This window comes from Cydia strobilella, chromosome 22 (genome assembly GCF_947568885.1).
Source record: "Cydia strobilella chromosome 22, ilCydStro3.1, whole genome shotgun sequence".
In the NCBI taxonomy this organism is placed as follows: domain Eukaryota; kingdom Metazoa; phylum Arthropoda; class Insecta; order Lepidoptera; family Tortricidae; genus Cydia; species Cydia strobilella.
Window position 1 is genome coordinate 11,076,168 of NC_086062.1, and position 24,504 is coordinate 11,100,671.

General features: G+C 40.0%; 1 protein-coding gene across 1 annotated transcript in view; it reads right to left on the bottom strand.

Moving 5' to 3' along the window:
- Positions 1-16: 16 nt before the first annotated feature.
- Positions 17-24,504, bottom strand: part of LOC134751526 (lysine-specific demethylase RSBN1L) — a 30,330-nt gene continuing 5,842 nt past the window's right edge. Inside the window, exons 6-13 of the mRNA XM_063686964.1 lie at positions 24,362-24,502; positions 23,306-23,442; positions 22,529-22,668; positions 21,066-21,216; positions 17,848-17,987; positions 16,434-16,529; positions 14,427-14,616; positions 17-9,554 (exon numbers count right to left, since the gene is read on the bottom strand). Coding sequence (XP_063543034.1) covers positions 9,293-9,554; positions 14,427-14,616; positions 16,434-16,529; positions 17,848-17,987; positions 21,066-21,216; positions 22,529-22,668; positions 23,306-23,442; positions 24,362-24,502 — 1,257 coding nt within the window. The 3' untranslated portion in view covers positions 17-9,292. The remainder of the gene's footprint in view (positions 9,555-14,426; positions 14,617-16,433; positions 16,530-17,847; positions 17,988-21,065; positions 21,217-22,528; positions 22,669-23,305; positions 23,443-24,361; positions 24,503-24,504) is intronic.

Genomic DNA, 24,504 nt, shown 5'->3' on the forward strand with positions numbered 1-24,504 from the left:
AAATAAAACAAGCAAATCTCTATTTATAATCTAATTATTATTTTCAAAAATATAGGAAACGTGAAACAATAATTTAACCGCCTAAACATAAATAAGATAAACATTTGCATCACAAACAGCGGCCGGGGCCGCGAACGCACTCCTCGACAATCATTTAATCTTCCATCACTATAATTATTTAACGCTGACATTTACTGTTTCAATTGTTCATTTTAAGATCACATACTACTTTAACCAGGCGTGGCTCACTCCGCGAATTCGTCGCGTCGCTACAAGTACATGCGGCCGACACCAATTTTGGTGTCTAGCCATAGTAATTGCCGCGCACCGCTACGGAGGGATCTTTGCGTAAACATATTTTTAACAAGATTTGGCCTTAATAAGTGTTACGTTTAAAGAGTTTAAAATTTGTTATTAATACGTTTTATTATACCTCTTATACAACTTACTATTAAGTAAGGAAACTCATGTATGGAGTGAGTACTCTTACTTCTCTATGGTACCTATTGGTCTCTAATTAAAAATTAATTAAAATTTCACAAATCCACTTCCGACGCACGAGAGGACAGACGTAACACAGCAGAAAACGTGCTACGAAAACATTAATTTTTTGATATGACCAGAGACTTCACCAAATGCTTTTTGTTGGAAACCTTGATCTTAAAATGTAACAAATGAAATTTCACACATAATAGCACAAATCTTGCTCTAACTCCATTAGCTTGCCATTGAAGTTCAATTTTATTACGTACATTAAAAATAAAAAACAGTATGGTACTAAAGATAATACTGAATATTAAAAAAATCTACTTGATATTTCCGTTAGAGCAAGAAATGTACTATTTAATCATTCTTATAACTCATGACATGAACATAATTAAAATATGATTTCTTGCGATTCATGATTTCTTTCATAAGTAACTCACGTAAGATTCATATAACTTAATCTATACAATAAAAATATACAAAAATGTACATCGACGCATTGGAACTATAAAATATAGGTTTTACACGGTTTTACTCTATTTGAACCACATTCCGTTGTCTATCAGATGATACGGGGGTTTTCAGAAAAAAATTACTTTTCATTCGAAAAACCAACTTTTGGGTTATTTAGACTGAGAATCCCGAGTACTATTGAATGAGACAAAGAAAAAAGGTGTCCCCAGTTTTAATACAAATTTTGAGGGTCAGTTTCGTAACGGTCCATACAAAATGTATGTGAAAATTCGTTACACAACTGACATATTTTGGGGACTTTTTTTTATTAAATCGATAGTCCTTGTGATTCTGAGTATGAACATAGAGTAACTTATACTAGAGCGGTACTGTCATAGTAAATTTTGTAACCACAGAAAATTCACTGCCATCTATCGATAAAACTAAAACTGAAGATTCATAAAAATACGATAAAATTTATTTAAATATGGATAAATGATTTTTTTTATTTGCATTAATTATTTTTATGATTTTGACCCATGTTCTTTAACTGATATGCGTTAAAATTGTTAAATAACAAACAATACTGTCAACGCCATCTATACGACTGTAGGCCAAAGCTAGTAGCGCCCTCTGAACGAGAATAAAATTTTCTTGATTTTCGAGACACGTTTTTTTCTTAGACTGTATCCATCTATTACGGAGTTATATCTATCTTTGGTATGAATAACCCAAAAGTTGATAGATTAAAAAAAACAATGTTACACTTTTAAGTGAAAATGTCCATACCTCCGTGATAATACCCATAATACGCTAAGATGGATCTGACCTGGGGGCCTAGCCAAAATGACAATCGTTGATAGAACGCCAATCTTAACCTTAATAATGTATGGAAATAGTCACGTGACTTATCCATACGTCTCGATCATCTGTCATACGGATAAATATTTATTGGTGTTTTTCGATGTATGATTGTCATCTTTTTAAGTACCCTGATGACGCAGTCAAAAAAATACAAAGTGGGAAAAAACAGATCCATATCGAGTTTTGGCTCATTAGAAACGTTGCCTTATGTGGTCAAAAGTGTATGAACACAACTTGCTTGAAGTAAACTCTTGATTCTGTCAGGTAGGGAATATTACGCAAAACTCTGCGTAGGGGGCGCCACTAGCACATGTAAACAAATAGCTTTGATGTATCAATGTCATATTTTATTCGTAAGAAAAAATCGTGAAAACTTGTCAAAAAACTGTTTAAGGCATAGTATATGTATAAGTTACTCTATGGTTTACGGTTTGTGCTAGTGCTGCCTCTGGTGGCACATTGCAGTTTTTTTTGTTATTATAAATTGCAGCTGAAATGCAGTTCCATCTGTGTGGACTGGAATCAAAGAGTTACTTGTAACAGCAAACTTATTTTATTGTTCCAATACAAAATTATTGACAAAAAATATTCGTCACTCACTGTTTAATCATGTCAATTTATAATCAAAATCAATGAAAATAAATACCATTTGTACGGAATTTCCTTACAAAATTTCGTTTTCATTGTTTTTGAGTAGTTTCTTTTACATTTTTTTGTAAATCAGTACTTAAATGATTCTTTTTTAGTCTTACCCAAAATAAATTGTGAGCAACACTAACGCCATCTATATGCAGACATTAAAAGACATTTAAAATGGCGTAACAAACATGTCTTTCACATATATTTAATTACATATTGACGCCTGAATAGACAAAATAACCAATAAGTATTACCGGTCTAACCAAAGTTTATTTGTTATTGGTCACTTTCCAAAGAATTCCGCTTTTGTACCAATTTGGTACTAAGCGCGTCCGCTGCCTTGCGCGGGTGCACGGAGCGGGCGGGCGTACGCACGCGGGCAAGGTTCGAAATTATCCAGATAATTATAGTCTTTGATAATTATCCCAGGTATAGATGGTGCTATATTTATTTTCTTTGACTTCTTTAGTAAATTTTTAAATCTCGTCTTAGAATCTTCGTAAATTTTAGGTTATTATCAAATCGATAATTATCAGGCATAAATATCACGATAATTATCAAGATAACTATTATTAAACATATTAATAACGGGTCACTCACGTATTTTAAGTCCTAAAACTAGGTAAGCTCCTGAGGTCGCTCCTCGGTTACGGGGAGTGAAACATGTCGAGCGTTTTTCGACTTAAAATACGTGAGTGACCCGTTATTACTATGTTTAATAGGTCTGTGTCTCACGGAAGTTTTGTTATTAAAAATAACTATCATTGATAATTATCCTTTCGAACCCTGCACGCGGGTGCCATTGGTAAAATCCGTCGCACGCGACCGCGCCAGTTAGCGTTGCCCATACTATTTTTCGTTAATCCGCTCACCCGCTCCGTGCGCCCGCGCCAGCTAGCGGACGCCCGAAATAAAAAATCGGTTGGACGTAGGACAAATAGGCTCTCTATACACGGTAGCTAAAAAATAAGTGCATTCCCGTTTCCAGGGAGGCTTTGAGATTATACTGAGCAACTTTTACTATGGGACTAACCCCGAAATCGCAAAAACATTCTGTTTCAAACATTTTGGCTGGTCCACTTTCTATGGGAGGGTATTTTGTTTTCGCGATTTCGTGGTTGGTCCCATAGTAAAAGTTGCTCAGTATAATCCTAAAACCTCCCTGGCAACGGGAATGCACTTATTTTTTAGCCACCCTGTATATTTTGTGTCAATTTTGTATGGATACTAAAGTGTAAGAGGCAAGGGGTGCGGTCGATAACTATAGTTGGTCAAGCAAATCGTGCCAGTAGAAAGGCGGCAAATTAAAAAAATGTAGGCGCGAAAAGATATCGTTCGATTCGAGATTCGTAAGATTTCTTTCTTTCTTTCAAAATTTGAATTTCGCGCCTTTTTCTACTGACAAGATTACAATACAATACAAATTTTTATTGTTTGAATGTGAGTGGTTATAGATGGTGGTAGGGTTAGTATTTGGTTACATCACAATCAGCCTGAATTTGGCGTACAATACTCTTGACTCGATGTGCATGTCATTAAAACCTATAAAATTAAAATGAAAGTATAAAAATGTCAGACTAAAAAATAAGTATTCATAATAATAATAGAGAATAATAACGTGAAGGCCGAGAAGGACAAGTCCAGCAAGTACCTAGACTTGGCTCACGAGATAACCGCCATGTGGAATGTTGACTCGACGATCATTGTTCCTATAGTCGTGTCAGCGAACGGTCTCATTGCGAAGAGTCTCGACCAACACCTAGAGAGACTCTCGCTGGGTGGTTGGATCAAGGGTCAGATGCAGAAGGCGGTGATCTTGGACACGGCGCGGATAGTCCGCCGGTTCCTCTCTCTGCGGCCCTGACCACCGGCAGCTTGGGCCCTGCCCCGCTGCCGGCGGTACCCTAGGTTAGGTTTTTTATAATGTGTTTATATATTTTTTTGTAATGTTTTGTAAGTGTTTTTGTATTTTACTTTTATATCCATATTATAAAAACCTAGCCTAAGATGAAAGATAAATATAGAGAATAATAATAACAGGTCAATGTCATGCATACAGAAAGGTAAAGGTGCAGGACACAAAATTTTCATAACAATTATATGTCAAGCTAATACAGTACCTAAAAAGAAATAATAATAATAATAAAATATTATAACAGTTATTAGGATTTGCTTGACCAACTACATATTTCACTATTATTTAATAATACTGTATCTTGAACTAACGTAAAACGTATCGGGTAAACGTAGCGAGCTTTTACAATTATAACACAATTTTAGCTGTTCTAAAACCATTTTAAACTTTTTTTTCGTGTATGTAAAATGTTAAAGGAAGGACATTGACCAGCCATTTCTTATCTCTATCGCACGTACATAATTATATCGCTGTCCCACTCGCACAGTGGCATTCACCGCCGGCATCATGGGCGGGACAGCGATATAATTATGCGCGTGCGATAGATAGGAAATGGCGGGTCGATGTATGAGATACTTCGTGTTTAGTGTCCTCGCTTTATAGAAACTGTTAAAAAAAAATCCCTGGGTTTTAAGATGTATGGTACCATTTACTTTTTTTCGAAAAACCATCGACTTTTCGGTTATTTAGACTCAGAATGAGACACTATTGAATGAGACAAAAAAGTGTGAAGAAAAGTGTCCCCAGTATTTCATAAAAACTTTGGGTGTCAGTTTTGTAACGGCCCATACAAAATGTATGTGTTTTTTCTTTTTAAATCGAATCCTCCTCCTGATTCTGAGTAGAAATAACCCGAAAACACCAGGATCTGTGAGAATCAGGTTTTCAATATTTGTGACGTTCTCAACCAAAAGGTACCACATTGTCGGTTGTCGATAAGGTTGATTTCTAATTAAAGCTATATGGAAATAGCGCCTTAGTAACAAGCGAGAATAGACCTTTTGATTGAAAATGGCACATTTATTTTAGAAAACGCCCATTTATCTTACTGCACTGTTACATCTTTCATTTTTGCGACTTCGGCTAAGGATAGAAAAAACACCCCATAATCTATATAATGGGAAAGTACATTTTTTTCAATTGGTGCGGTGACAATAGGTACTAACTGATGTTATTAGAAATATGTTAAAAAACATTTCCACTATGCTAAATACGTTTCAGAAATTTCGATTATGAATTTACAAGATTAACTTATGACCACTATTGTGTAATAAAAAAAAAGCGAATTCTAACTCAAATACACATAATGTACATGTAATTTCAGTAATTAATAAATTTAAACGCATAGTGGCCACAACAATACAAAATGGTGGACTTACACTAAAAAATCACAAAACATCTTTAAAATCTACTACTTAATTAATCTAAAGTGGAGACTCTTTCCATATAGATTTGCGTACGTTGACCCGCCTGTTGCTATCTCTTTTGCACGCGCATAATTATATATTGCTGTCAAGCTCGCACAGTGACATTGACAACCGGCATCATGGGCGGGACAGCAATATAATCATGCGCGTGCGATAGAGATAGCAACAGGCGGGTCCATGTACAGGAGTCTATGTGGAAAGCGTCTTTGCTTTATATGAATATATATTTAATCTTAGTGCAACTTTTAGAAATATTGTGTGAATAATTTTATCATATTTAAAATTTTATAACTATAATCATTTTCGTAAAATCTTTCAAATCACACGACGCAGTGGAAAAAAGAAAACGGAAGCCATTTCGCCAAAAAAACTTATTTTCTTCTAACTTTTAATTGTTAAAATTGTTAGTTTAATCATCAAATAAGAGGAAAAATCACTGGGTTTTAAATAAGGAACTGCGCTTTCATTCATTCCTCTTAGCCTCTAGGAGACCTCTTAAGTCTAACTATGTACACGTTTATACTTATGACTCAGGACAAAGCATGGGTAAAGACGAGGGAAAATGCACCTTACTGCAAGGAATCTAGGTATATTGTCATTGTTTACTGCTATGGTTACTCTAGTCTAAGATATAAGTTTCTAGACAGATTGAAGGCAATGTTTGAACACTAATAATATGTGACGTTTTCAACCAAAAGGTACCACATTGTCGCTTGTCGACAAGGTTGATTTTGATTTTTTTTTTATGAAATAGGAGGCAAACGAGCAGACGGATCACCTGATGGTAAGCGATTACCGCCGCCCATGGACACCCGCAACACCAGAGGGGTTGTAAGTGCGTTGCCGGCCTTTAAGATGGGAATACGCTCTTTTCTTGAAGGTTTGAAGGTATATGGAAATAGTGCCTTATTGACAACCGACAATAAGTACCCTTTTGGTTGAAAATGGCACATATAGACCATATGCTTATGGAGCAAAGGACATATGTGACGTTTTCAATAAAAAAGGTACCACATTGCCGCGTACTAAGATAAAATTACTTGTATCTTTATACGGAAAACCTGTCGGAGCGTCCTTATGGCAAGCGACAATGTGGTACCTTTTACTTGAAAACGATACATATGTTTTGCCGAAAAGCTTTGACATTTTCAGAGGAATTAGATGATGTAATATTATTATCAGCAAATGAGTGAGTATGAGTATCATATTGTGGGATAAAGTTATAATTACATATTGGCTTACCTTTATCATACTGATACAATTAGCCTCATGCATGAAGTTTATATGTAAAAAAATAAACGATATCGTTTACTTTTTTAATGTGGCCATACTTGGCTTTGACCTGTCACTTTTGTCTGTGTCACACGTCATACGTCAAAATTGTGAAGTGAGGTTATGTACGTAGATTGCAATGCCGCTTTAAATTATCGCCGTTATAATTTTGGAATTTGTTATTGAGAAAGGAGTGACTGAAGCAGGAATAAACTTTAAATGTCGTTTCTTTGTTTACAGGTCGGTATTGTTAGTATTAGTACATACAGTGTGGGTTAAAATTAAACCGTGTATTATAAAATAATAAATCTTTGTTTACAGAGCAACACATGAAGTTATTCTTTGTTCCAATCCATATCAACAAGTGAAATCATCTTATAACGAAATATGTTTTATTCGGATGTTTGTTACCGTTATATCATGTTACAAATGCATTTCCGTTTTTAAATTACCATTTAATTACTTAAAATTATAAATAAAAAGTACAAAAATTTGCCCGCGAAAAGCTAGTGAGCGAAACGCTCGAAACGCCACGTGACGACACGCGTTCGACAGATTAGTGTCATTAGTAGCAAACGTCAGTTGGGCCGCCCAACGTGTGACGTCATCACGCTCTGTCGAATTCGCGGCAAAAATTATGAGCGTTTCAACCGCTCAAAAATTTTCAACATTTTAAATATTTTTTAATAAAATAATGTTAAGGTTTACAAAAGTATTTTTATCATTTCCGGTGTTCCAACGATATAAATTATGAATCCAAAAATAAAAATAAATTCATGCATGGAGCTAATTCCAACGGCCAAAGGATTTTCTATATAATATTTCGTAATATTTATATTTATTGATTCCATATTTGTAATATTGTCTTCGGTTACCGCGATAGTTACTCATGAAATAAAACTATGAAAACGGATTATATCGCGTATATTGAATTTATAATACATCCCGACGTTTCGAACTCCATATTTGTAATTGTTTTTTTGTAAATTTTGGTTAAATTTGCTTGTAAAAATTGACATGTAAAAGTACCCCTGTGGCATATTTGCTGAATAAATGTTTGATGTTTGAATAGCGGTATTATTGAAGTAAATTATCATAAATGTCCAAACATTACCTTTACCAGATATTTCGAGCTAGTCGCAATCAGATATATCGGAGCGGCCGAGATGCTCACAAATATCTGAACACGCCTCTATGAGGGCAACCGCGTTTAATTTCGCCGCTAGGGGCGCTTGTGTAGATGGAGGTCTTTCAAAATGTCAAATGTAAAGTTTTGGGGGTTTCAAGCTTTTTTATCGGGAATTTTCACTCCTTATTCATAATTTGTGGTAAATCTTTGTCCATCTTTGATTAATCATGGGAAACAATAGATATAGCTCAAAAAATGTTAGTGGTTTACAAAAAGTGCCAACTAAAATATATGCAAAATTAAACAGGTTGAAAAAATGGCACATTTAGACGTTAAAATACCTTTGTGTATATTACGTATTGACTTTATAAAAATAAGCATAAAAGAATTTTGAGATCTGTTTTTCTGGATCTACATCTACAGTGGCGCCAACTGGTGAGCACAAAAACGGTTGTCCTCATTGTCAAGGCGTTAGAGTGCGTGTTCAGATATTTTTGAGCACCTCGGCCGCTAAGATATATCTGATGGCGTCTGTACAAGAAAGTAACCAACAGAGTAACAAATATCGATACTAAGTTACTTCGATGTTGAAACAGTTTGAAAAAATATGTGACGTTCTCAAACCAAAAGGTACCACATTGTCGCTCTTACAGGTTTATTCGTATAATGATACAATACAAGAAAATTTCGTCTTTATGGTGAGCGACAAAGTGGTACCTTTCGATTAAGAACGTCACATATTCTTGGTAAAAGTACACACATTTACCATTCAGTTTTAAATACATATTAAAATCAGTCAGTTCATGTCCGAGTCAAACACACAACTTACATAAAGCCCTGCGTATAAGGTGATATACATACATAATGATCTAAATTATATTTTTTTGAGGAACAACTCTTTCCTTATAAAGCCACCACCGAGTTACCGAACCGGTTAACCCCGGGTTAGTGGGATGGTGCAAGTGGCGCTTAATATACAACGTTACATTGGCGCCCAACATTCGGTAGATAACGAAAGGTCAACGTACTAAACTCTTGACGTCCGTCGGCAGTAGTTTACTTGTACATACCTTTGTACGTAGGGCTTGACTCCCCCCCACTACACTATTAGTCCGGCGCACGATTCACTATCTCCTGTTTTACCTCCTTCTCCTTATGCTTATCTTTTTTCTCATCCCTCCTATGCTCCTTCTCTTTCCTGCGCTCTTTAGACTTGTCACGACGCTCGGACTTATGATGGCTCGACTTGTGTCGACTTGACGACGAGTGTCTCCTATGATGGTCATGTTTGTGTTCTTTATGCTTATCATCCTTTCTGTGTTTGTCATCTGACCGCTCCACTTTAGCAGTTCCATCTGTCCGTTCCATTCTGTAAGATAAAAAGAGTTTATTTTTCAAGTAGGCATATTACAATGCGCTTATCGACGTCAAAACCCTACACCTCTGTTACAGAATAAGTAATAGTATTATCATACAAAACGGCCACGCCCCGCCCCGCCCCGACTCGACCAGGCCTCCTTCACTCGCTCAAGGCCACGCGCTATATGCCTACCGCTCGGCGTATCGTCGACGATACAACCGACAGAGGGCCGCCGAACGCCCGCCTGAGCGCTCGCACCGCACGTTTCCCGCGCCTACGCTTCGAAATGCCGAAACCACGTAATTATTGTGCAGTAGATGGGTGTAAAAGTCAAAAAACAAAGGAAAATTTGTCGTTTTTTTTCATTTCCGAGAGACGAAGAAAGGTGATCTATCTTTATGAATTTTGTCACCATTTATTTCTTTGAACATAAGTAGGTAAATCGTAAATTAAGGAGTTTTTTGAGTCAGGTTGTTTTTATATTTGATTGACTAATAAAAAATATGGTTGATTCGAAACATTCGTTTTATTACAATAATAACATAATTAACAGTACAACCCTAGCGCATTCTTACGATGACGCGTTGGCACGTGACTCGCACGGCGAGCAAGGCAGTCTCGACTCTTTGTGCACGTACTTATGGTACATTTCTTCTCGTCCTGAGCAGCAGGTATTATTATTAAGATTTTGTAGGCTATTATGGGAATGATGTATCTCTTACGTAGTAACTATTTATTAATCTGTGACTCGACTTACCTCGCCCCGCGACAGAAATCTGCCGGACTTCTGGCGTACTCTCAGTACTATTTTTAAGCAACTTACTCACACTATGACGCATGACGCGTGTACAGACGTGCCGTTCACACATAGAAACGCGAGTGATTTTTGATGTATAGCGTGTCCGCCCTGTGCTACAGTCCTCAATAGGGATGTTAACATGAATCGCGAATATATAAAATGTTATGTTTTTACCATAGCAGAGAATATTAGAATGCTGAAAATCATATTTTGTAAGTGTAAATATCTATACATATAATAAAGCGGAAGAGGGTCGAAAGTCTGTACATGGAAGATATTCGAAAAAAAATTGGCTGGGGATACTTAGAATCGATAACAGAACACGTTCCAACAGTTTTCAGAATTTTTGTCTGTTTGTCTGTTTATCTGTTTGTCTGTTTGTCTGTTTATCTGTTTGTCTGTTTATTTGACCGCGCATAAAATGAAAACGGCTGAACGGATTTTGATGCAAACTTTACTAATCTGTCGAAAAAATCCACGGCCAGGTTATAGGCTATAAAAATTTGAGAAATTTCACCCCTGAGGGGGTTAAAAAGGGGATGAAAGTTTGTATGGGGTTCAAGATTTATTTTAAGCTAGCAATTTGAAACTTCGTAAAAAGATATATTATTGATATACAAGAAAACTAATTTCAAAGTTTTTGAAAATTCATCCCCTAAGGAGGTGAAATTGAGGTTGAAAGTTTGTATGGAGATCAAATTTTTTTTCGAGTGCGTTACTTGAAACTATGTATATGGGCATATTATTATAATACAGAAAAAGTGATTACAGCGTTTTCAAAAATTCGTCCCATAACGGGGTTAAACGGGGGTTGAAAGTTTGTATTTGTATTGTATTGGACAAATGCTTTGAAACTTCTTAGGAGGCATAATAGACGATTACAAAAAAAGTAAAATCAACGTTTTTGGAAATTTAACCCCTCAGGGGATTGAAAAGGGGATGTAAGTTTGTTTTGGGGTGCAAATTTTATTTTAAGCTAGGAACTTGAAACTTTGCTAAAAGGTATTATATTAAAAATCAAGAAAACCGCTTTCAGCGCTTTTAAAAATTCATCCCTTAAGGTGGTAAAAAAGGGGTTGAAAGTTTGTATGGTGGTCAAACATTTTTTGAGTGCGGAACTTGAATATTTATATAAAGGCACAACGACGACTGGTCACCACAAAAGTACCCAATACCCTACTCAGAAGCCGAAGGGCTTCTTGCTGCAGAGGAAATAATGGGGCCGCCTCAACAGAATCCGGACAGGTCATGGCAGGTGCAATTATATGCAAATGGGGATGGAAAGAGAGCCCGTTGTATGACTGCGGCCTTGAAGACCAAACTACCCAGCACATTGTTGAACGATGCCAAAATAGACATTTTCAAGGCAACCCGGAGGACCTCTATACCTACCAATTGGACACCTGACCAAAGAATATAATACTCACTAGGAGAAGAACGATAATAACTCCATTCAAAAAAATGTCCCTTTCAAAAGTTATTTTATACGGGAACACCCAAATATTCCGAAATACGTTTTTCCGATTTTTATAACCACGATGGAATAAAATCACGAATGTGCTATTTCCGAAAACTTAAAATCCGATTGTCATTTTGACCGAAAGCTTAAAGTTCCGATTATACACTTTCCGAAAATATTTTTTTCCGAATTCTTAAATTCCGAAAAATCATTGTCCGATCGGAAGTAAAATAATTCGGTATTCAGAAATTCGGTCTTTGTAAGGTCGGAAAAATGAAATTAGTGATATTCAAATAAAGACTCACGTTTTAGTAATTCGGTATTCAGAAATTCGGTTTTTTGTAAGGTCGAAAAAATTCAATCCGTGATATTCAAATGAAAACTCACGTTTTAGTAATTATTACGGGTGCCTGTCGTGCCGCATCATGTTAAATTCGGCATAAAATATTTTTGGCATTAAAATTCGGCATCAATAAATTAGGCAGAACTGCGACCTCGCGAACCCGAACTGTTTCCAGAAGTGGGTTAGGTTAGGTTAGAACTGCGACCTCCAAGAGAATGAACTGTTGCCAGAAGTGGGTTAGGTTAGGTTAGGTTAGAACTGCGACCCCCAAGAAAACGAACCGTTGCCAGAAAAGTGGATTAGGTTAGGTTAGAACTGCCACCCTCAAGAAAACGAACTTTAACAATATATTCGGAATATCGTTATAGGAATCACGTCAATTCGGAATAAGGGCAATTCAGAATTCGTGATTTTGAAAATCGTAAATGTTAAATTCGGCGTTTGTCACTGTCGGAATTGTTATAATCGGGATATGTGGTTCGGAATTTAAAATTTCGGAATAATGGCAATTCGGAATTCGTGATTTCAAAAATCGTAATCGTACCTAATGCTGAATTAATTTATGATATCAAAATGATACCATTCCGAAATAAAAACCCAAAAAATATGAAAAAAAAAATATTAAGTTCCGCCTCCAGGGGAGAGGGAGAGAAATTAGGGGTGAATTAGCCGCTTACTGACACAGACCGAATTCCACGCGGGCGGAGCCGCGGGCACAGCTAGTGCGTAATAAATTAATTAAAAATAATTACAAGTATTTAAAATAATGCCCAGCATCACGTGACTGTAAACGCAAATCGGAGCGCGTGACGTAACGGTGTGAGAAACACGCACAGACAAGTTGTCAACCCTGGGCCGTGTTGCATAATAAACTACCTACAACTAATACTACAAGCGGCATTCCTTTTCTAATTCCACTTATCAGAAAAGGAGTGCCGCTTGTAGTATTAGTTGTAGTTTATTATGCAACACGGCCCTGGTGGTCCTCTGGCAGTTCTGGCACTGACAGCAGTTTGTTTCATGGAGACTATATAAAGGAGCCAAATCTCTATGTATGAAAAGTGTCCATCAAAAAACAGTAATTAGACGGCGCCACCATACACCGAAATACTACCAAAAACAACCTACGTAATTTGGTCGGGTTATTTGTTGCCTTATATGGTTCATGTTATACTCATGTCCCAGAGCCTAACTAGCGCCACAGGAGAGATTAGGAACTATTATTTAAAGTTGAAAGCGGTCACTTTTGCAACAATTCTGCCATAAGAGATTGGCATCCTTTCTATACCATCCATAGTTTGTTTATCACCTCGTTACGTCATCCAGATCACGTGACAGCTTGGAGCGTTTTTGCGCGAAATTTAAACACTAAACTAATTAAAGTCGATTTTTTATTAAAAATTGATGTATAAAAGTTAAATTTTATTTTGCAATAATTACGTGTCTATTTATAAAATGAAAACAGTTCTAAAGAATTGTCAACTTCCCTATTCTAGGAGGGTATCCCAAGATGGGATCGGCAACACAATATATAATAGTATAGGTACAGAAGACAAAGCGCGTCTACTATGCGCATGCGCAAGGCGGCGCAAACGCGGGCAGGCGTCCGTTCCATAGCGTTGTGCGGCAATGACGGCTATCGTTTTTTTGCTCACCAGTTGGCGCCTCTGTTGATGGTCGTCCAAAAGACTATAGAAAAGCTGTCAGTCATTGAAGTGACAAGTGACATTTCGAACTATGGAAAAGACCACCATCTACACTAGCGGCCTTAGCGGCGAATTCATACGCGTTAGCCGTCATTACTACGGCAAAACCTCAAAATTGAGGCGGCCGCAGGTACTTGTAGCGACGCGACGAAATCGCAGTGAGACACGCCTGCCGGCAAACAACTCGGCTGGACACATCTTTTTTAAACGTCACATCTTACAATTAACATGCATTAATAAAATAATAAAAAAACCGGCCAAGTGCGAGTCGGACTCGCGCACGAAGGGTTCCGTACCATAACGAAAAAAAAAACAGCAAAAAAATCACGTTTGTTGTATGGGAGCCCCATTTAAATATTTATATTATTCTGTTTTTAGCATTTGTTGTTATAGCGGCAACAGAAATACATCATCTGTGCAAATTTCAACTGTCTAGCTATCACGGTTCATGAGATACAGTCTGGTGACAGACAGACGGACGGACAGACTGACAGACGGACAGCGGAGTCTTAGTAATAGGGTCCCGTTTTTACCCTTTGGATACGGAACCCTAAAAACAATTTACGTAATTTACCTGTCTCTCTCTTTCTCTCCAGAAACTTTTTTCTCCTTCTTCTCTTCTGTTTTTTCGGTCTTGGTTTGAGTTTCTGTGCTTTTTCTGTTATCTGCTATTTTCAAAGCGGGTTGCTCCTGGAATTTGGCGCTGAGCGCTCGCATTTCAATGACACCCACTTTGTGTTTGGTTGTTGATGATGTCTTCGGTTCTAAAAAAAATGGCGATTTTTGGTCTATTTTTCATCAAATTGCAAAAATCAAAAAGCCTCACAGGCTTCGTACCCGAGAACAAGATTATAGTTCGTTTTTTTACAATTAGAAAAAAGGTCAAAATCAAATCAAGTCAAAGGGAAATCTTGACATGAAAAATGTTGAAAAACGCTTTTAAAAACTTAGTTAATATTACTATATTAACTATATATATGTTGTATATGGATTCCGAACTGCCGAAATAAATGAATTTTATTTTATTTTATTTTTTTATTACTTATGAAAGGAAAATAATGTAAAAGATTGTATATGATTTATAATTGTAACTTGTAACATAGGTATTTGCTGTGACTTATTTTTCAAAAGTGTTTTTTAATACAAAAAAACGTCAAGATCGCTTCTTTCTAATGCAAAAAAAAGAACTATAGTTAAGGGTCTCCGGCAAGCTCGGTTCTCCATACAAACGTAGTTCCGCTCTCATTTTAAAACGACTAGCTAGATTGCTCTGAAACTTTGTACTTACAATAGGACAAGGTATATATAGATATGTCTATAATTCGTTTGTTTTATAAACTTGAACTCGTTGATTATAATAAGCTAATTTCAGACCTAGATAAACGTCATGTCATTGTATTAGCAAAGTTTCATTACAATCCAACACGTAGTTTTAAAATGAGAGCCGAACTACGTTTGTATGGGAAGGTGCAATTTGGCCGAGCTTGCCGGGGACTCTTAAGACTCTATGAAGCGCACAATAATGTCTGAGGATTGTTTGTAGAACCATAACGGCCGGCCACGACAATGCGCGACCGGCGGCGGCGGCAACCATGGGTGGGAACGAAAGGTCCCATCGCTGTCTCGCTCCAACCTACGGTTGCCGCCGCCGCCGGTCACGCAAAGTAGTGGCCGGATCGTAAGAACGTGTCATATATTTTGCATGACATTGTCAACTACTGCAATAGACAGTAGACAAGATGGCGCTGGTCGCTGTTGCAATGGCAGAGTTCAGCTTATAGGCTTAGAACGCACTGCGGTTTTCTTGCGGTTTCAGTCTTTTAAGTGCGTGCGCTTATAAAGCATGCGGTACGTTACATTTTTTGCGGTTGCGGAACCGCTTTTGAAAAAACCGCAGTGCGCGTTCTAAGCCATAGTTGGGCCGTGTTGTACGGCTGCGGTCGTGGCCCAAAATGGTCCCGCCGGAAGATCAGCGCTGACTTTCGGGTCAGCATTATGCTGAGGCGAAACCTTTTTGTGGTAAACTTTAACTCCTACCTATTTCATGAATGCTTAGTCTTAGCAAAGATTGATATAACTCCGTAATAGATGGATACAGTCTAAGGAAAAAACGTGCCTCGAAAATCACGAAAATTTGATTCTCGATTAGATGGCGCCACTAGTTTTGGCCTACACTCGTATCGAGGGCGTCTGTTTCGTTTGTTATTTATAATTTTAACGCATACCAGTGATAGAACATGGGTCAAAATCATATAAAAATAATTAATGCAAATAAAAAAATCATTTATCCATATTTAAATACATTTTATCGTATTTTTATAAATATTTATTTTTAGTTTTAAAGTGTGTCGACAGATGGCGGTGAATTTACTGGGTTTACAAAATTGACTATGACAGTACCGCTCTAGTATAAGTTACTCTATGGTCTTAGTTATACTTTTGTATGTAATTTTAGTTTTAAGTTTATCACTAATATAACATTTGATTCTTGATATTATTAGTATTATTATTTTAGCGCGCTCCTGGGCCGAATTAGCAAACGGGATTCGGCCTTAGAATGATAGAGATGGTGTGTTCTCACCAGTCTGTACGGGCGGAGTTTCGGGCGCTCGGCGCTCGTCGGCCGGTGAGGACGCCTCGGAGGCCGGGTAGTACTGCTTCAGCCGCAGGTGCCACGCTGCAACAAACATACCTCATCATTCATTAAAGTTAGACGACATTTTTTTGAGTTAAACCTTAAGGGGCTACCTGAGGTTTTCATCGATTTTTGACAAGTTTTAAATAGTATCTCCTACTTTTGCACTACATATAGAATTATAAGACAAGCGGCTATCGGTTCTTCAATCTTTTATCTCCATTTTTGTCTACCGGATTGTGAAAAAAATTTATACTTATTTATTTATAATTGTTTTAAACATTGTCTAAAAAAACACTTTTTTCGTATCTCGATTGCTGTGAAAGATCTTACTTATACGAAATCTACATATTTGGGTTCGTTTTAGACGTCTCTAAAAATTTGTCTAAGGTTTTAATTTTAAACTAATTAACACAAAAGTTATGGCCAGAAAACCAGTTTTTTGGCCTAAAATTGTTCAACTTTGATGCCAAATATTTCGAAAACAATGAACATTGAAGTAAATATGGGATACTATATTGCTAAAATCCGTTGCTGTTAATATAATAAGCTACAAAAAACATTAGAAAACTAAGGGATTCAAATCGAAGGTTGTTGGGGCATGGGATCCCCTTAAGCCTTTTTACCTTAGCCGCTTAAGACTTGTACCCATTGATTCCAAAGAATAAAAGCCTTTCTGAGCTGATAAAGTGATATGAAGTAATTGTAAAATTAAAATGCAATTAGTTGTTTACCCCTTGACCCCCTCGTACTAATATTGACACGCGAGGTGAAGAAAATTTTGCTACCAACAGTACCAAGTGAAACACAAAATTGTTCATCTCACCATCTCGAGGAACATAGTAATTGTAAAAACATTAAATCTTAAATGAATTAATTAATATTTAATGCTGAATTAAATATCGCCGCGTTAAAGCCTACCTGCTACAACAACGTGAACTCAAATACATGAAGTACTCTAGAGGAAAAAATGCACCTTTGCACACTGATTTTAACCACGATTGCTCTGACAAGAGTATCCGACTGAGAGGAAGACACTGATTTTAAAGAGTATTTAAAAAAACCGACCAAGTGCGAGTCGTACCTACTCGCGCACCGAGGGTTCCGTACTTTTTAGTATTTGTTGTTATAGCGGCAACCTAAACACATCATCTGTGAAAATTTCAACTGTCTAGCTATCACGGTTCATGAGATACAGCCTGGTGACAGACAGACGGACAGCGGAGTCTTAGTAATAGGGTCCCGTTTTTACCCTTTGGGTACGGAACCCTAAAAAAGAAGATAAAATATATTTATTCATGACGATCACAACATTCACAACACATGTACAAACAACAGCAAGAAAAAAATGTACACTCACCAACAGAAGTTACGGCTGAAACTGTCCGGAACTGATGGATAATATTCCGTGGCAGAAAGTAAATGTCATCGTCACAGAGCGGAAGGCGAGAGTAGCGGACACCCTCCCGTCGCAGTTGGTTAAGCTTAGCTTCTTCTAGCCTGTGAAATAAACAATAAATCGTCAGGGGTCCTATTTTACTATACAATAGGGAATATTACGCGAAACTCTGCGCAGGGGGCGCCACTACCACAATCTGAGGGTCTATCGCAAAACGTGAAAGTTGAAATTTCGTTATCTAACATCTCCGTCACTCTTGCATAAAGTTGCTTGCTTAAATTCGAGCGATAAAGAGGCAGATAGCGAAATTTCGGATTCGCGTTTCCCGGTAGGTTCTCTGTAAACAAACCGCCTTGATGCATCAATGTCATATTTTATTATCTCTGAAAACTTGTCAAATGCTATGGACTAATCCCTCAAGTGGAATGTTCCATATTTTGAACATCATAAAATCCTTCTCTGTATTGTAGAGTGATAACACAGTACAGTACTCACCACGTGACGCACTGCGAGATGGGCGGCTCGTAGAGGTCCAACTGTAACAGTTGCACCAGCTTGTTGAAGTCGGCCGCGTGGAACGCGACCACGTCTTTGATCCCCTGTCAGATTAGACTCACCACGTGACGCACTGCGAGATGGGCGGCTCGTAGAGGTCCAACTGTAACAGTTGCACCAGCTTGTTGAAGTCGGCCGCGTGGAACGCGACCACGTCTTTGATCCCCTGTCAGATTAGACTCACCACGTGACGCACTGCGAGATGGGCGGCTCGTAGAGGTCCAACTGTAACAGTTGCACCAGCTTGTTGAAGTCGGCCGCGTGGAACGCGACCACGTCTTTGATCCCCTGTCAGATTAGACTCACCACGTGACGCACTGCGAGATGGGCGGCTCGTAGAGGTCCAACTGTAACAGTTGCACCAGCTTGTTGAAGTCGGCCGCGTGGAACGCGACCACGTCTTTGATCCCCTGTCAGATTAGACTCACCACGTGACGCACTGCGAGATGGGCGGCTCGTAGAGGTCCAACTGTAACAGTTGCACCAGCTTGTTGAAGTCGGCCGCGTGGAACGCGACCACGTCTTTGATCCCCTGTCAGATTAGACTCACCACGTGACGCACTGCGAGATGGGCGGCTCGTAGAGGTCCAACTGTAACAGTTGCACCAGCTTGTTGAAGTCGGCCGCGTGGAACGCGACCACGTCTTTGATCCCCTGTCAGATTAGACTCACCACGTGACGCACTGCGAGATGGGCGGCTCGTAGAGGTCCAACTGTAACAGTTGCACCAGCTTGTTGAAGTCGGCCGCGTGGAACGCGACCACGTCTTTGATCCCCTGTCAGATTAGACTCACCACGTGACGCACTGCGAGATGGGCGGCTCGTAGAGGTCCAACTGTAACAGTTGCACCAGCTTGTTGAAGTCGGCCGCGTGGAACGCGACCACGTCTTTGATCCCCTGTCAGATTAGACTCACCACGTGACGCACTGCGAGATGGGCGGCTCGTAGAGGTCCAACTGTAACAGTTGCACCAGCTTGTTGAAGTCGGCCGCGTGGAACGCGACCACGTCTTTGATCCCCTGTCAGATTAGACTCACCACGTGACGCACTGCGAGATGGGCGGCTCGTAGAGGTCCAACTGTAACAGTTGCACCAGCTTGTTGAAGTCGGCCGCGTGGAACGCGACCACGTCTTTGATCCCCTGTCAGATTAGACTCACCACGTGACGCACTGCGAGATGGGCGGCTCGTAGAGGTCCAACTGTAACAGTTGCACCAGCTTGTTGAAGTCGGCCGCGTGGAACGCGACCACGTCTTTGATCCCCTGTCAGATTAGACTCACCACGTGACGCACTGCGAGATGGGCGGCTCGTAGAGGTCCAACTGTAACAGTTGCACCAGCTTGTTGAAGTCGGCCGCGTGGAACGCGACCACGTCTTTGATCCCCTGTCAGATTAGACTCACCACGTGACGCACTGCGAGATGGGCGGCTCGTAGAGGTCCAACTGTAACAGTTGCACCAGCTTGTTGAAGTCGGCCGCGTGGAACGCGACCACGTCTTTGATCCCCTGTCAGATTAGACTCACCACGTGACGCACTGCGAGATGGGCGGCTCGTAGAGGTCCAACTGTAACAGTTGCACCAGCTTGTTGAAGTCGGCCGCGTGGAACGCGACCACGTCTTTGATCCCCTGTCAGATTAGACTCACCACGTGACGCACTGCGAGATGGGCGGCTCGTAGAGGTCCAACTGTAACAGTTGCACCAGCTTGTTGAAGTCGGCCGCGTGGAACGCGACCACGTCTTTGATCCCCTGTCAGATTAGACTCACCACGTGACGCACTGCGAGATGGGCGGCTCGTAGAGGTCCAACTGTAACAGTTGCACCAGCTTGTTGAAGTCGGCCGCGTGGAACGCGACCACGTCTTTGATCCCCTGTCAGATTAGACTCACCACGTGACGCACTGCGAGATGGGCGGCTCGTAGAGGTCCAACTGTAACAGTTGCACCAGCTTGTTGAAGTCGGCCGCGTGGAACGCGACCACGTCTTTGATCCCCTGTCAGATTAGACTCACCACGTGACGCACTGCGAGATGGGCGGCTCGTAGAGGTCCAACTGTAACAGTTGCACCAGCTTGTTGAAGTCGGCCGCGTGGAACGCGACCACGTCTTTGATCCCCTGTCAGATTAGACTCACCACGTGACGCACTGCGAGATGGGCGGCTCGTAGAGGTCCAACTGTAACAGTTGCACCAGCTTGTTGAAGTCGGCCGCGTGGAACGCGACCACGTCTTTGATCCCCTGTCAGATTAGACTCACCACGTGACGCACTGCGAGATGGGCGGCTCGTAGAGGTCCAACTGTAACAGTTGCACCAGCTTGTTGAAGTCGGCCGCGTGGAACGCGACCACGTCTTTGATCCCCTGTCAGATTAGACTCACCACGTGACGCACTGCGAGATGGGCGGCTCGTAGAGGTCCAACTGTAACAGTTGCACCAGCTTGTTGAAGTCGGCCGCGTGGAACGCGACCACGTCTTTGATCCCCTGTCAGATTAGACTCACCACGTGACGCACTGCGAGATGGGCGGCTCGTAGAGGTCCAACTGTAACAGTTGCACCAGCTTGTTGAAGTCGGCCGCGTGGAACGCGACCACGTCTTTGATCCCCTGTCAGATTAGACTCACCACGTGACGCACTGCGAGATGGGCGGCTCGTAGAGGTCCAACTGTAACAGTTGCACCAGCTTGTTGAAGTCGGCCGCGTGGAACGCGACCACGTCTTTGGTGATGCGGCCGCGGCCCTCGTCGCCGCCGCAATTGATGGCTTTCAACACCCCTGGGATAGAAACGAATTGTTTTAATAGTTTCCTATTAAATAACAAAGAAGCCGGGCTCTCTCGGTGTCATATTTAAGAGGCGAGGAAATTGAGGGTTATATCCTGGTCACGGCACCAAATTGTAACGCGTCAATTTTATTTCAAGTTATTTGCTACAGCTTTATGAGTAATGTCAAAAAGAGATAAATCATTCTGAAACTCTCTTTTTTTCTTTTTTCTTTTTCCACACATTGTTAGGTAATATTAGTTGGGAAATTATTTTAAATTAAATAATTCTCAATTAATTACCATTCAGCTGTTTCATACCTATTATTCATTAATATCCGACATTTATTTATTTAATCTTTATTGCTCAAAATAAAATACAATCGTACAAAAGGCGGACTTAATGCTATGAGGCATTCTCTACCAGTCAACCTTCGGGAAAAGCAGATAATTTGTAGGCGGTGCAAGATTGTGATTACATGTATACAAGTACCTAATATACTTAAATAATGCATAGGCATAGATATACATACATAAGAATAAGAATAATTTTTATTGACAATAGAAACAATTTTCAGACACATGGATACAGTGGATCCCAAACTAGGCTATGCCTGTGACTTGGGGTCCTAGAATGCAGTTGACATGACACATTAAATTTGAATAATAAAACTTCAAAACTATACTACTATAAAAGGAAAAGTTAATTTAAGAAGAGATTAATTAAAATAAGAGGAAACTTACAGCTAAAAACGACTTATAAATTTACAAATTAAAGTCGGTGAGTGAGTATGTGTGAGAGAGCGTGTGTGTGTGGGTGTGTTTGTATATAAGGGTGTGAAAGAGAGAGGGAGGATGGGAGAAGAAGGAGGAGGATGGGAGTGTCAAATATAAATGTTTCTTAAGAAACGTTCAGTCTCGTGATAGTTCCAGTCCAAGCATGCTCTAGTCACGACAATTTTTACTTCCCTTTTTATATCGGTATATATAATATTCACATAAACGCATACAATATACATACGTACAAACATAAAATATCACATGAAACTTATATTACAAAACAGAAACAATAAGAATTCAACATTCGCAAGGCTCGTCACTTTTTTATTTATTTGTATCAGAATGACCGAAATAGCGGCCAAGATGTACCATAGCGTACACCTGTGTAAATAGAAATAATAAGACGGTTTCCCCGTTGTAGCGTTGGCACTTGGCACTTGGCGTTCTGCCTACGAGTACGAACGTCGAGTCGTCGGGTCGGGACTGTCGGGAGTGTCGGGACAGTCGGGAGTGAGCTGAGGGTGGAAGGGTGCGAGCGTGACTGACCGACGGCCGCGGTGGTGATGCGGTCGAGCCCGTGGCCCACGTGGTCGGCGTGCGCGCGCGTGCGGTCCTCGAACAGGAACTCGCGCGCCTCGCTGTAGCGCGGCAAGTACTGCAGGTTGCGGAGCTCGTTGATACCCGTCCTGCACAACATTTATATATTTATGAAGCCTTTTTAGCCTCGTAAGTCCCGGCGCACGATTTGAGTTAAGAACTCATAGAAATAAAAGAGAGTTCCAAACTCAAAAGCCCATAAATTGTTCTAGGTCTGACGAGGATAAAGAAGAGAAAAGCATTTTTCACGATGAGGGTAAATTTGATTTCAAAAGGTTTAGTTTTCCTTTATCCCGTTATAGGGTTAAGGATTTGCCACACTGGATGCGTTCTGCGGTCTGCGGTCAGGTCAAACCAGCATTATGTATGAACAACATTGAAAGCAACCTGAAGACCTTGAAGTTGAAGTTTGACCTGACCGCTGCCCGCAGAAAGCATCCAGTGTGGCAAATCCCTTAAACACGCTAGACATATATTGCATTATGAAACATGATCATAAAAACACTTCTGATACAACGCAATCTCTGCTCGACACTGTGTCAATAATTGCCACTTACAATCGTTTCTAGGAATAGAGTAAGAAATAAAACTAATCCATAAGATTAAACTCCTATCTCAGTTGGAGGAGGTGGCAGTCGCTTCCGTAAAAATCAACACGAACCAATTTTGAATTTTATGTTGCCGAACGAAAACCAAAGAAATATGAATATATATTTATTTACTCACCGCCTTTTCTTGATAGGGCTTTTGCCGAGCTCCGCCGTGGGCACGAGCTGCTCGCCGGGGCGGATCCACAGGATGGGGCCGTCGTTGGACTCCTGCGGCTCCATCTCCACTGCCGACATCGGGCCCCACGGCATTGTCTGGACAAAACAATTATTTCATTATGTCAACTAAAAACTTACTCAAACATTTTCGTGTAATCAGAAATATATTAAAAAACCGGCCAAGTGGGAGTCGGACTCGCCCACCGAGGGTTCCGTACTTTTTAGTATTTGCTGTTATAGCGGCAACAGAAATACATCATCTGTGAAAATTTTAACTGTCTAGCTATCACGGTTCATGAGATACAGCCTGGTGACAGACAGACAGACGGACAGCGGAGTCTTAGTAATAGGGTCCCGTTTTTACCCTTTAGGTACGGAACCCTAACAAACAAAAACCTTACAAAACAAATGCAATTTTGCAAAACTAAAAAAGGTTTACAAGTCAGAGAAAGGATTTACATTCATTGAAATACTCCAATTTATCCGTCCAATTCACTGGAACTGAATGACCACTTTAAGACCTTGGGGTAGCTAGAGACTGGCTAGACTATCTTAAATTCCAAGAAATATTAAAACTAGGGAACAAATCAAATCGTTAAAGGCATAGCATACTCCACAGAACGCGGGAAGGATACCGCCGTGACCCGGTGGTCTTGTGGTCAACTCAGGACGTTAGCCGCGTAAGCTAAAGACGGCGTTCGATTCCGGCCTTCGCCACCGGTGGACTTGGTCACTTTTTCTTTAGTCTGAGACATCTATTTCAGTTTTTTAAAATGAGTTTTTATACAATGTATGGTTCATTCCATCATTTAATGATCCTGGTCAAGGCACCAAAATGTAACGTACCAATTTATCTTGTTCCATGTTTTTTTATATAAAGATAACGAAAATAATTTAAATTGCGTAGAGGCTAACGAGTAAATGTTCACCATAGCGTCCATAGCAGAAGTAGATGGAGCAGTCATGCAGCCGCAAATTTCGAACCATAAATTACATTACGGGTTATTTAACTTACCAGATTAAGAAAAGGGTTGGCGGCTAGCATTCTCAGCATGTCCGGAAAGTAGCCGCCCACTTCTTCATGCACAGTGCCCACAAGTGAGATCTGGTGTAGGGGGCCGCAGCGAAATGTACCCGCCGCGTACGATTGTTGCACCT